The sequence below is a fragment of the Maylandia zebra genome, linkage group LG19 (assembly GCF_041146795.1).
Source record: "Maylandia zebra isolate NMK-2024a linkage group LG19, Mzebra_GT3a, whole genome shotgun sequence".
Taxonomy (NCBI): Eukaryota; Metazoa; Chordata; class Actinopteri; order Cichliformes; family Cichlidae; genus Maylandia; species Maylandia zebra.
In genome coordinates, this window is record NC_135185.1 from 13,455,555 (window position 1) to 13,469,534 (window position 13,980).

At 42.3% G+C, this 13,980-nt stretch overlaps 1 protein-coding gene and 1 long non-coding RNA gene across 5 annotated transcripts in view; one reads left to right on the plus strand and one right to left on the minus strand.

Annotated features, from left to right (window-relative positions):
• Window positions 1-3,233: 3,233 nt before the first annotated feature.
• Window positions 3,234-10,134, plus strand: LOC143414006 (uncharacterized). Its single transcript, XR_013094566.1, has 3 exons — window positions 3,234-3,313; window positions 4,845-5,175; window positions 9,818-10,134. It is a non-coding gene; the product is annotated as an uncharacterized LOC143414006 (long non-coding RNA).
• The window catches only part of lingo2b (leucine rich repeat and Ig domain containing 2b), a 42,143-nt gene continuing 32,204 nt past the window's right edge, over window positions 4,042-13,980 (minus strand). Inside the window, exons 1-2 of one of the 4 annotated variants that reach the window (XM_076877591.1) lie at window positions 11,860-11,999; window positions 4,042-7,431 (exon numbers count right to left, since the gene is read on the minus strand). In XM_076877591.1, coding sequence (XP_076733706.1) covers window positions 5,520-7,388 — 1,869 coding nt within the window. In that variant the 5' untranslated portion in view covers window positions 7,389-7,431; window positions 11,860-11,999 and the 3' untranslated portion in view covers window positions 4,042-5,519. Of the gene's footprint in view, window positions 7,432-9,048; window positions 9,435-11,859; window positions 12,000-13,980 lie in introns of those variants that run through there. The other 3 variants (XM_076877593.1, XM_076877592.1, XM_004559331.3) reach the window with 3 other exon arrangements.

Consider the following 13,980-nt stretch of genomic DNA (forward strand, 5'->3'; position numbering starts at 1 on the left):
CTCTGCAGCAGAACACGTCCAAGGTGAACTATGTGAGAAAGAAATTTAATAGCAGAGTTGAATTTTCTTTTCTTTTTTTGGAAGCCTTTTATTTAGTATATTTGTTTAAAATATTTTGGGGTCACAGAAATATTACTTTGTTAGCACTGTAGCTAGCTGGTGATTGATGATAAGGACTAGTGATTTGCATTTAGTCAATAACCAGCAATCTGAGAAAGATTGCTACAGTAAATTGCCCTAAAGCAGGACTTCAGACCTCCTCTTAATTCAGTAAAATCTCTCTTTTAAAATCACTGAGACGACATTTTTAGTAGAGAAATTTATAACAAACAAGCCAGCATCAACTAGTGTTGAAGGTAAATACAAGGCTTCCAGCTGGTAAAGCAGAAAGGCTAGCTGGATCTCACCATGCAGAAAACAGCAGGGACAGATGCAACAAAAACTGCATGGGATATAAAACACCAAATACCTATCAGAGCATGTTCTACTTGTAACAGGACACTAAATATTTTCTATCTGAACTGATCTAAAAGTCAGAAATTTGAGTTTAACAACCTGTGAACATTCATAGATATGGGCATAAATATATATTATTTACATGTAAGTGTTAACAGTTTATTTTATTTTATTTTTTTTAAAAGGAGCACAAATGATATCCCCAATGGCAGCAGCCCAAAAAACTCAAGCTGTGAATTAAAGTGTGAGAACTTCTTAAAGTGTGATTTGAAGATACATCCTCACCCTTTGACAGGGATCTCCAGGTTAAAGAGATTAATTAGATAAGTAATGCACTTAATGTAAATGGGCTGTATTTATATTTCTTAGTTTGACATCATGCTGTAATGTTTACTGAGGGTACGGTATGGTCAGGTATGGTACAGAGCCTCAGCTAAAAGCTATGAATTCTGGGATAGGTTGGGCCACGAAGGATACACCTGATCTATCCTTCAAATCCACGGTAATCAATTTGGAGCAGCCTTCGAATTGGGACGCTTGGCTGTGACATAATCGTCCTCCGAAGGATGCGGCCTATGAATTGGGACATACTTATCACCTCAAATAAATATTAGCATCATCATGTGACTGTTAGCATACAGATTTTCATAGTTAACATTTTCATCACGTCTTGGTTTTGCTAGATTTCGTCATTAACCAAAGATCTTAACCCTCTCAGGCTCAAATTTAACTTTTTATTGCTAATGCACAACCAAGTCCTGCAGTGGTACTTCTGAGTAAAAAAACCTCATAAAATATGTACAGGGAGTGCAGAATTATTAGGCAAATGAGTAATTTGTCCACTTCATCCTCTTCATGCATGTTGTCTTACTCCAAGCTGTATAGGCTCGAAAGCCTACTACCAATTAAGCATATTAGGTGATGTGCATCTCTGTAATGAGAAGGGGTGTGGTCTAATGACATCAACACCCTATATCAGGTGTGCATAATTATTAGGCAACGTCCTTTCCTTTGGCAAAATGGGTCAAAAGAAGGACTTGACAGGCCCAGAAAAGTCAAAAATAGTGAGATATCTTGCAGAGGGATGCAGCAGTCTCAAAATTGCAAAGCTTCTGAAGCGTGATCATCGAACAATCAAGCGTTTCATTCAAAATAGTCAACAGGGTCGCAAGAAGCGTGTGGAAAAACCAAGGCGCAAAATAACTGCCCATGAACTGAGAAAAGTCAAGCGTGCAGCTGCCAAGATGCCACTTGCCACCAGTTTGGCCATATTTCAGAGCTGCAACATCACTGGAGTGCCCAAAAGCACAAGGTGTGCAATACTCAGAGACATGGCCAAGGTAAGAAAGGCTGAAAGACGACCACCACTGAACAAGACACACAAGCTGAAACATCAAGACTGGGCCAAGAAATATCTCAAGACTGGTTTTTCTAAGGTTTTATGGACTGATGAAATGAGAGTGAGTCTTGATGGGCCAGATGGATGGGCCCGTGGCTGGATTGGTAAAGGGCAGAGAGCTCCAGTCCGACTCAGACGCCAGCAAGGTGGAGGTGGAGTACTGGTTTGGGCTGGTATCATCAAAGATGAGCTTGTGGGGCCTTTTCGGGTTGAGGATGGAGTCAAGCTCAACTCCCAGTCCTACTGCCAGTTTCTGGAAGACACCTTCTTCAAGCAGTGGTACAGGAAGAAGTCTGCATCCTTCAAGAAAAACATGATTTCCATGCAGGACAATGCTCCATCACACGCGTCCAAGTACTCCACAGCGTGGCTGGCAAGAAAGGGCATAAAAGAAGAAAAACTAATGACATGGCCACCTCGTTCACCTGATCTGAACCCCATTGAGAACCTGTGGTCCATCATCAAATGTGAGATTTACAAGGAGGGAAAACAGTACACCTCTCTGAACAGTGTCTGGGAGGCTGTGGTTGCTGCTGCACGCAATGTTGATGGTGAACAGATCAAAACACTGACAGAATCCATGGATGGCAGGCTTTTGAGTGTCCTTGCAAAGAAAGGTGGCTATATTGGTCGCTGATTTGTTTTTGTTTTGTTTTTGAATGTCAGAAATGTATATTTGTGAATGTGGAGATGTTATATTGGTTTCACTGGTAAAAATAAATAATTGAAATGGGTATATATTTGTTTTTTGTTAAGTTGCCTAATAATTATGCACAGTAATAGTCACCTGCACACACAGATATCCCCCTAAAATAGCTAAAACTAAAAACAAACTAAAAACTACTTCCAAAAACATTCAGCTTTGATATTAATGAGTTTTTTGGGTTCATTGAGAACATGGTTGTTGTTCAATAATAAAATTATCCCTCAAAAATACAACTTGCCTAATAATTCTGCACTCCCTGTTGTCACGGTTCTGGGTCCGTTGGACCCAGTATTTTGAGTTCATTATGTTTTGGTACTTTTGCATCATGGATTTTCCTTTATGTTTCTCTGGTACTTGGTGTTTCAGTTATCTTGGTGTTTTTCTATATTATGATTTATGATCTGATACTGTTGTGATTATGATTATCATTTAGTAGCCTTTGGTCAGTGTCAAGTCTGTCTCTGTCTAGTCTGTGTCTTAGTAAAGTGTGTTTTGTTTCCTGTTTTACTTTGAAGGTTCTTGTTCCTGTCTGATGTTAGTATGTGCAGCTTTGTTCCCCCTGTCTCGCTAGCCCTGATCTCTCCCAGCTGTGTCTCCCTCCTGTTGCCGATTCCCCCGTTACTACCCTGTGTATATAAGCCCTGTGTGGTTTCCTGCCTGTTGCCGGTTTGTCTGTATTACTCGGTGTCCGTCTGTGTTACTCGGTGTCCTGCTTGTCTCTCTGCCTCTCATCCCTTTTTGTATCATCTCAGGTTTGTCATTTAGCTTTCCCAGTTCAGGTCTTTAGTTTTGTCTTCCCTCTTGCCTGTTTGCCTTCTCACTCCTGTATAAATAAACTCACCGGCATCTTATCCACTGCCTGCATCTTGGGTCCTCCTTCTAATTCCACACGGCTCGCCTCGGCAGCCGTGACACCTGTATATGGGGTAATCAGGTTGTTAGTTTTTAACTGTTGCAAATTGGCAACGCCTGCCTCGAGAGGGTTAAAAGTTAAAATGTTAGGGAATTTAATGTGATTGTCAAAAAAGGAACATAAACACCAAACTTCATGACAATTCATCCAACTGTTTCATTTTAATTTTATTGTCAATGATTTCGTGTTTGAGGATCTGCAAAACCATAGGGATCCCTGGGGCTATGGATACTTGTGTTAACTATCAAAACCCAAGTGGTTTACCAACTGCAGCTAGCTTGACTACAGATGTGAAAAATAGCACTGAACTATAGCATATTAAAGCGGCATGTTTTAACTTTGAAAAACCGCCACCATGCTGAGCACTGTGCGGTATTCCTGATGTTAGAGTGCAATTAATTGAGCCAAAATAGCTCATAAATGTGCATGTTTGACACCATGACATATCAGCCACACTGTTCCTATAATATTAAACTAATAAAATAAGTAAAAATCACATTAATTAAGTCATATAAAATCATGCCTACTTGCTTATGAAGAAGTGATATTATAGACAGCAACTCCAGATTTAGGGGTATGATTAAGATTTATTTCCTTTTGAAAATATACCCATAAATTTGTCATATGAAAACAATTATACAACCTTGAACATTTTATCACAACAGGATCACACAAGTTAACACCCACATCCCTGCATTACAAAGAATTGCCCTTAATTGAGTCACTTTTTTTTTTGTTTTCTCGAAACATTTAGAACAATTTCAACAACAACGGAAACCCCCCCTTAAACAGTACAAGATCCACTACAACTTTAAAATTTCCATCTATTAAATACCCGGGACCTTTTGGTAGCCCCTGGGAAGCATCCCGACACGCTAGCTTGAAGTGATGCGCTCAAAGAAAAATGCGAGAGGAAGGGGAATTCAACCCATAAATGTGCGAAGCTCAACTGTGTCTTGTCCCAAAGAGGGCACTGGCCAGTAAATCTTTGCCATTGTGTCTAGCTTTTATATCATATCAGGGGATTTGTCTGGCAGAAAAATCTCCAATGATTTATTATGTTATAAAATGGGTTTAACATGCCATTTCTATGGCTAGAAGCCTTTCCAGAGCAATAACAGAATTGTCCACTGCTGTTTGTCAGGAAAAGCGTCTTGTTTTGCTGGGAAGTGAGCTCCAAGGGAAAGACAAAGCTCTGGCCTCACATTATAACTACATTTCTGTAAGTTTAGAAAAAACTATCCAGTGTTGAAGTCATTCCAAGGAGGACAATGACCCCTTTTCATAATGTAGCTATGCAGCATCTCTTTTGAATATATTAATTGTCATTTTGCATACAAACATATATAATCCTCTGTTTTACTCAACAGTGGCGTTGGTGTCGTTACAATGACCGAACGAGAAGAAAAAGGCCTGGAAAAATGCTTTGGACCCCATCATTCGCTTTAATTGTTCCACCCAACAAGAAAGGCAATGCGTGCACATGCACAAAGAAACACACGAATGCAACATGCGCACACAGATGCACGCGCACATACAAGCACGCACGCACACATGAACACAACGCACACCTTTCACACTGCAGCTAAGATGGGTATTAGACAATTTAGTCCTGACATGTTGCAGCGATGATAGCTCTACTGCCACGCAAAGACGTCCCCTGTCAGTCCCGGCGGCTCCCTCCTTCACCTTGATGTCACGGTGAGTCGACAACATCATTACTCATCACATCACCACTGAATCACATGCCTAGTGCAACACTATATCACTCCCATATTGATATGTTGGTTATAGTATTATATTCAGTGTACTGTATGAGAACATTATTTCATATAAACACGTCCACGGTTTCATATATCACTTTTATGGTCACATGTCCACTTTGTCACAACGTCACCGTCATATCGACACCCACTATAAATGTACATGACTTTCATTTGTCACAAATCCACTGTGTCATAGAAAAAACTTTATTTTTTTCCCTAACTGATATGTGTGCACTGTGCCGTTAACACCGTTATGGTGTGTGCCAGTCTGCGTTGTTTTCAGATCATTTTCATGTTGACCCTTCGTGGGCCACTTGTTTCCGTCGCCTCTGCTGAAGCCCCGTTGGATTTGCGAGGGACATACTCCATATCAAAGTTGCTCTTATGGCGTCCTTTCCCTCGGCTCCAGGCAAACAGAAACAGGAAGCAGAAGATGACCACACCTAGGAAGGACAGGCAGCCCATGGCTGTAGATATAATGATAGTCTTAATGTCTAATGTGTCTGTCATGTTGTACAGTGCAGTCCCATTCCCCGATGTGCTGTTGGAGTCTGTCAGATTATTTGTGCTCCTGTTGCTATATTGAGATCTATCCCCAATGCTCAGACTCTTCACAGCTAAAGAGGCCGAAAGGCTAGCATTGCCAGCGGGGTTACTGGCAATACACCTATACACCCCGTGGTCATGCAGCTCTGCTGTCTTGATCTCAAGGGTACCATCTGGTCGGACCTCCACCCTACCACGGCTTTTGGCTGTGATATAGCGTCTGTGAGGTGTAATCCAGACGACAGACGGCTGTGGCGCTCCCTCTGCCATGCAGCTCAGACGGGCGGGCTGGCCTTCGTCAGCCATCAGCAGCTGTGTGGTGTTGGGTCCAATCCGTGGCTTGGTGCAGGTCATGTACTTGGACACCAGAGGCTCCTTGAGGTCCTGGAGAGTTTGCCCAATGAGGTTCTGAGGTGCGCTGCACTTAGGCTGGACATCCAAAATCTGCAGAGAAGGGGGCTTGTGGCTGTTGAGCAGCCAAAGCAATCTGCAGTCGCACACTAACGGGTTTCCACCCAAACAAAGCCTCTTCAAGCTGTCTAGAGAGGCGAACACTCCCTTCTCCAGAGAGTCCAGTCGGTTCTCTGACACATCCAGTAGTTGTAAAGATTTGAGGCCCGCAAAAGCAAAGGGCTCTATAGAAACCAGCTGAGCCCCTTGGAGGCGGAGCTCCAGCAAGTGTGAGAGTTGGCCCAGATCTCCCTGGTGGATGTGCTGGATGCGGCAGTAGGACAGGTTGAGATGCGTGAGGTAGGGTAGGTTGTGCAGTGCTGTGCCTGGGAAGGCAGTCAGGTTAGTGTTGGTTATGAACAATGTTGTGAGGTTGAGGCCATGCAGCGAGAGGGGAGGCAGTGTGTCCAGCCAGGGCCAGAAATCAATTTCTAAATGGCGGAGACGAGATAACCTCTTAAAAGAGAAAGGCTTAAGAAAACTAATGCTCAGGTAGCGCATGCGCAGCTCGACCAGGCTGTGCAGATGTGCCAGAGCGTCACTAGGTACGACCGTCAAATTGGAACGTTCCAGTGTCAGGCTTTGAAGTCCGAGTAATCCAGTAAAGGCCCGCTGAGAGATGAAAACCAGCTCGTTATCGCCCACCTCCAGTGATGTCAACCTACGCAGATCTTGAAAGGCATGATCCAGAAGAACCACCAGTCTGTTGTGGCTGAGATCAAGGCGGGTGAGGTTGGTCAGGCCCGACAGAACACCGACAGGAACCAGTTGGAGAAGGTTACTGCGGAAGTTGAGCGAGCGGAGAGCAAGCTGAGAACGAAATGAACCAGGCTCGACCGCACTGATGAGGTTGTCGCTGAGATCCAGGTCTTCTAGTTGCTGGAATGAAGAGAAGTTGTCCGGCGTGATGACGCGCAGCTTGTTCTTACTGAGGTCTAGGACACGTGTCTCAATGGGGATGCCTTCAGGGATGGTGAGGAGGCGCTTGCGGTGGCAACTGACCGATTTGCTTGGAGCAGAGCAATCACATCGGGCGGGGCAGCTCAGAACCGAGCTGGCCAGGAGAAGCAGCAAGGCCCCGCCCAGAAAGAGGTGGCAGTGGTGCGATGCTGGGTGTCGCATGTCTCTTTTACCCACGATGCCCTCTTTCATGGCACAGCTTCTTGTGCATACAGAGCACCATCACGAACAAGCTCTGCAAGACATGAACAAGAAATGTGTTAAATTACACTTACACTCAGGCTGCACCCCCTCCTCCGCCTTCGTGCATTTTTCAACCTTTTACAACCTTTTACACTTTATGTCTACTTAAGCTGCCAACTCTGTTCTCCTTTAATGAACTGTCCCTTTTCCTGGCGAGGTGGATATGAGGGAATTAAACTCCCAGCAGGGCGAGACACAGCAAGAAATAGAAATATCAGCCCCAGAAAAATGTGAACGTTCATCACTGTGTTAGCACAAAAGGTTGCAGGCTAACTGGAGATGTTTTACGAGGATGGAAGATGTTTCAGCCCAATGGCGAGAAATGTCCCTCGTTAGAGTCCACTGAGGCTGAATGCCCATGTGGATTTGTTGTTGCTGCATGTGTGTGAGTTGGTTTTGCAGCGTGCGTGTCTGAGGGGGTGGGTTAGGAAGTGGAACATGTGGCAGGTGCTCAAACTAAAATCCAGACTAAACAGAAAATGAAATGACAGCGTGTGCTTGCTGCCATAATTAAATCTACAGAGTTTTGCCAGCACATGTAACCCCAACACAATGAATGGAAGTATATATTATATACAACTCTTTATTTAGCGATCGACATATTGAGTCAACTCACTTATTGTTAAATATTGCACTGAACACAGTGTGTTTCTATAATTTTCACTAAGATGTTGTGACAAATGGCAGTTTCACATGCTTTCTCTTCTTTCTTTTCTGTGCTTATTATTTTTTCGTTATGGTGTATGCATTTGTATTGCACTTTGTACTGCTTAAATAACCCAGCAATACTTATTGTATTTCGAAAAATACATTTTTATTTTTGCAGCACAGTGGACTAACACCTCTGCAGCCACTGTGCATGTTTCGCCGTGCACGTGATTTATTCTCAGCTCGCGATTATACAAAAGGTGTTTACCGTGGCCACATTTGCTGCTTTGCATAACAGTGCATGCAACTGTTTCCAGTTAAATCATTTTGAGTTAATTCAAACCAAATTCTTTCAATTATGTTTAAGGAGACAAATGCAAACGTGGCCACTTGCACAAGTTTTTTTCCCACACGGGTGAGGTGATTACACACTAATAATTTTCAGAGGCTGCTTTAGTGAATTTAAATACGCATTTTTATTCATTTGTCCTGCGAAATGTGGCTCTTAATTTCCATTCCTGCAAAGGCAGGGCTGGAAAGGAAGCATAGATAACAGCAGGGTAATGAGGAGACGGATGCAGAGTTCAACAGTAAAATGTTATCTCTAAGAGCCGAATCTCTCCATGGCTCGGAAAGACACAGACTTTGACAGAAAAAACCACCAGTGAGCAGCCACAGGTTGTTGAATTGACAGATGGCTATGTAGACAGAGAGGCTGACCATAATTGCCTCATTACCAGTAGTATTTGCATTCTGCTCATGGCTATCTTTGCCAATTAGGTGTGCAAAACGTAAGGCACATCTGTGAGTGGTGGAAATTTGAATGCTCTGTGATAAAGGCAAGGAAAAATGGGAGAAATATGAAAGGCGCCTTTAGAAAAGCTTTTCCACTGCTTGCAGAGCTCGCAAAGCAAAATCCTGCCAAGGTAAGCAGATGATGAGCACACGGACAGACACGTACCTTACTTTGATAGTGAAGTGAGTGACGTTCAGAAAATAGCTGAGATGAGGCAGAAGGAGCCATGCACACTCACTCATCCTCTTTCTTACAGCACTCACCCCACCGCTCAGCTCATCAGCCGCACCGCTCGCATCTCCATATCTCTGCCTTTCTTTCCCCTTTTCTTTCTATTGCTGTTTTATCTCCGTATCCTCCTGTTCACACATCTTCCACCTAACTCCTTTTCTCTCCGCGGTCCTGCCTGGCAAAAGCCCCAGTCTGTTCATCAGTCCCTGCAGGCTGGGTTTTTATCGATCGCGGCGCAGACACATCAGATGCCAGGAATGTAGCCTTTAACAAAGAGCAGGCCGTTGCCACAGCAACTACAAACCCTTACTCCCATCCGCTCTGTGTTGTCTGCCAATCAAATTAATGAAAAAAGGAAGGAATAGAGTAAGGGCGGGGGGTGATGTTTTTCCATATTCATTTAGTTTTCATATTGAGACAACAAACTATTTGAATGTATGGGTAGAAATTCAGGTCCGCTGGTGGAGCCAAGCTCACTTTAAGGTGTTTCCAAGCTGTCATTCCGAGCGCCTCGCTATTTGTCGGCCTGTCTTGTTTCCCATCCATCTGGTGCTCTGGTAACTATCTATGTCTCTCTACCTTATTATCCTTCCACATGCCTGCTTCTTTCTTTGTGTATTTATCAGTCTGCCCTTACCCGCCAGCTTCTCTTCCTCCCTGCTTCTCTGTTTAATAATTACAGTCCACTTGTCTTTTGCTGCAGTGGGGAACTGGCCTGGTGATGTGCTGATGAGTCGTGTGTCAGGCGGTCCTGCCACGGCTCTGCTCTGAGAGTTAGCCTACAAACGGAAACGGCACCATCTCGTCAGTTATTAAAGCTTGTATCAGGAGTAAACTAGCTGTTGTTTTACGCTTTCATTTCTCCACAGTTAGAAAAGGTTTTAAAAAATGAAGCAGAGGAAAGTTTTATGCATTTTAAAGCAGAAATTGTGGAAAAAAAAAACTGTACAGTTGCTATATTGCTTCATGAATCAAAATCTGTCCAGGTTCCCATGCGGACACTGGTGCAATAAAGGTGATTCCCACAAGACTCCAAATCATGTCCTTGGATTAAAATACTATTTCAACATTTGTGCAAGCGCATAACCTTGAAAACTGATGTAGCTTTGATTCTTCTAAAGACCAGCAGTCTGTTTGATGCCCCCACACACACCCAACACCACTCTGCCGCTCACCGTTCTAGTTTATCTCCACAGAATAGCTGAATGGATAACTGATAAGAATGATCACACTTTCTAATAACCATCATCGCAAAAGGGTAAATAGTAGTAAACAAAAGTAAAATTAAACTTTCATCATTTTTAACTTGGTTAAAAGTTGTTTTTTAAACCAACCATAAACTTTGTTTGGCTATTGAAAAAGTTGTGACTGATGTTTAAAAGTATGTGTGAGTAGATGGGGGTAGTGATGGTTCCTCTCTTAGCTCAGGGCACTCTCACAAAAGAGTTTCACATCCTGGTAAACAAAGGTTTAAAAAAGAAATCACAGGACTGTGGTCATTATCAGTCTCACTCATTATTCATTGTTTGGTTATGTCTGGCAAAGTGTGTGAATCTCTGAAGTGCCTGCAGATGGATGAGGATGTACTTAGTGATCAGAAAATACTTTGATAAAATGTGGAAGTCTTTAAATACAAAATCCATTTAGTGATCTGACTATTGACCATTGCATTAAAAATTCATACTCTGAACTCTGAAACATTGCCATTCCACACACACCGACTTCTGCGTTACATATAGCATATATTCAGCTGCTTGTGAATGCAATTATCCAATCAGTCAACTGCATGGCAGCAAGAAAGCAACAGTAACTCAAATAACCATGTTACAACCAAGATTTGCAGAAGAGCATCTGTGAACACACAACATGTCCAACCTTGACGCAGATGGGCCACTGTAGCGGAAGACCACACTGGAAGCTGGACACTCAGACTACAATTTATATGAGGTTATTAAAACAGGACAACACAAAACTTAAAAAGACTGGTCTGCCGAGTTTGGATTTTTACTGCAACATTTGAATGGGAGGGTCAGAATTTGGCATAAATGGCACGAAAATGTGTATCCAGCTGCCCTGTATCGAAGGTTCAAGCTGGGATTTTTTCTTGGCACATTTTCGGCCGCTTAGTACCAAATAAGTCTCATTTAACAGCAGAGCCTCCCTGAATAATTTTGCTAACTATGTGCATCCCACAGACCTCAGTGTACCAGTCCTTCCAGCAGGATAATGCGGCTAACAGATCTGCAGCAACTGTGCGGTACTACTACGTCAATAGGGACCAAAATCTGTAATGTTTCCAGCACCTTGTTCATGAAACTGTGTCGCAAAGAATTAAGGAAGCTCTAATGACTGTATGGGGTCCAAACTGCTCCTAGCAAGCTGTAACTAATGAAGTGGTCTGTGAGCATATAGTCCCTACTGCGTACACAAACACAAGAAAACAAATTACCAGTGGATTTGTTTCTTATCACCTTTGACACTGTAACTGTTTTTAAGTGAAACTGCAAGAGAGCATTCACTGGTTAATTGCATTATCCACCTCCAGATCACATTCGAAGCCCTCTATGTCACAGAAGCTTCTTCTATCAGAGTAACTCCACAGCCACTCAGATCACCACACCAATTTCTAGTGGGACTTCAACTGTGATATAGCACTGCTTCTGCAGACTCCTTTAACCATTAAAAACATCGATGGTTTTTTAGACATATTGTAAAATGCTAAATTAAGTTTGCTTACTTACTTACCCAAGACACACAGATAAAATTCTTAGAAAAATACAGCAAATCCTGTAACTGTACCCCACATCTTTTTAACATTGTGGCATAATTAATCAAAATAAGCGAGGCCTTTGCTGAAACAATGGTGTTTTCTGCGGCAACAACTTTGTTCTATACTGAGTAGCACCTGGTGCGAATTAACCAGAGATTAACTAGCTTGTTGTGATGAAGGCTCTGTGTTCCCAGCAAAAAGCTTTTCAGACTTCCAGGCGATGACAGGTGGTGGAGGGCGTGAAAAGCAGATGGGAAAGAAAACCCATTTCCAACATGTTAAAGAGTCAGAGGAATAAAAGAAGAAACGAAAAAATACAAACAAGACTGAAAGGAACACATTTGTACTCAGTTGCCAGTTATTAAACATCTAACAGCACATTTAAAAACGTGAGCTCATGACCTTTTAAAACAGCACCAATATCTTTATATTAACAGTGAAGAATATTTATGTATAATATAAAACAGGTCTTTAGTAGAGCCCACAGATGATTATTACTTCTTCCCATTGCCCTAAGCCAGTGTCTCAGGGAGGAGGGAACGAAAGATATTGATACTGATGCAAAAGATGATCATGTTTAGAATTTGCAGGTGTTGGAGTGTTGAAATTTCCGTCTGGAGGCATCATTCAAAAGAGCAGTAGCCTGCTAACAACAGTGTAAACTGGACACGCTGGTTGTTTAACTACGCAGGTGGATTTATACGGCCGATACTGCTGAATAAAAGTTCAGTGTTTCATTATCTTTGTTAAAGCTTTTTCAAGCAATTATAAAAAACACCCAGCTTGTGTGAAAAGTTTTTCTTGTTCCTTTATGGGCTTAATAAACACACACACACACACACACACACACACACACACACACACACACACACACACACACACACACGGAAGAATTTAGCCAGGTTACTGAAGAGTCAGATATATATCAACCTGGATTTGTGCAGACCAATACATAGAATGAACTGTTGGTATTTAATTTTTATCGGCTGGATAAATATGTTAGTGGATTTGTTGCATTAACTCTAAACTCTGCATTTTCCCAAATACAGCCAGTTACAACTTGGTCCCGATAGATAAGAAACACTATGGAGAAAAACTGGAGAGGTTGGGTCTCTTGGCTGACTTGGGTGAGCTTGAGGAGGAGGTGCTCGAGGAGAGGGTGGTCTGGGTGTGTCTGCGTTCACTGCTGTGTCTGTGATCTGAACTCAGATAATGGTTAGATGGATGGATGGAGGTGCAAAGTGAACTTTAAGCTCGCCACAGTGAAGAGGTGCAGGATGTGATAGACAAATGTAACACCGAGCCTGCGTTTTTTCAGAAGGAAAAGAGAAAAGGGAGTATTTTCCAACCCATAACTTTTAAGCTACACTAACTTAATACTATGGACGAATTGAACGGAAAATGAAAGAAAGCGCTTTCGCTTTAAAGTACACGCAGATGTTAATCTGAATATTTAAACTGTGAAAACATTTAATGAAAATTCAGCAACTCAAAAAATTCTACCATTACCAAATTTTGAAATCCAATAATCCTGATGGAAAACGACAGCAACAAATTCCTAATTATACATTTGAGAGTAAAAAATAGTCTTATAACAATGAGTCACTAAACATGATGACACAGAACTTATTCTACGGGTGCTCAGCTGTAACTGTGCTAAATGTGATTTATTTTAAAGAGAAAAAATAAACAATGGAACGCTCATTGGACTCACAGCTGTACCTGACCACCTCCTCACTGAATGGGCTACTGAGACAGCCACATCACGGTGCAGAAGCCTCCAGCATGTAAAGGGTTAAAGGGATGATTATTATCCTCTGTTATAATCATAATGAGACCAGAACTATAATATGAAAGCATTTACTGCGTCGAAGTAATCTGCACATCACTGACATATGACTCAACACTGCGAGTGGCCTGTTTAAATCTGTGGCTCTGACAAGCCTGACCCAGGCTGACATACAGTGGCACACATACAGTACCATAGATGCAGCTTCTCACTTTGAGCTTTACAATATTTTTAGAAAGAGTTGGAGCCAACCCTGTCACGTTCAAGATGCAAAATATACAAAAGCCCATAGAATTCTGGGTAAATT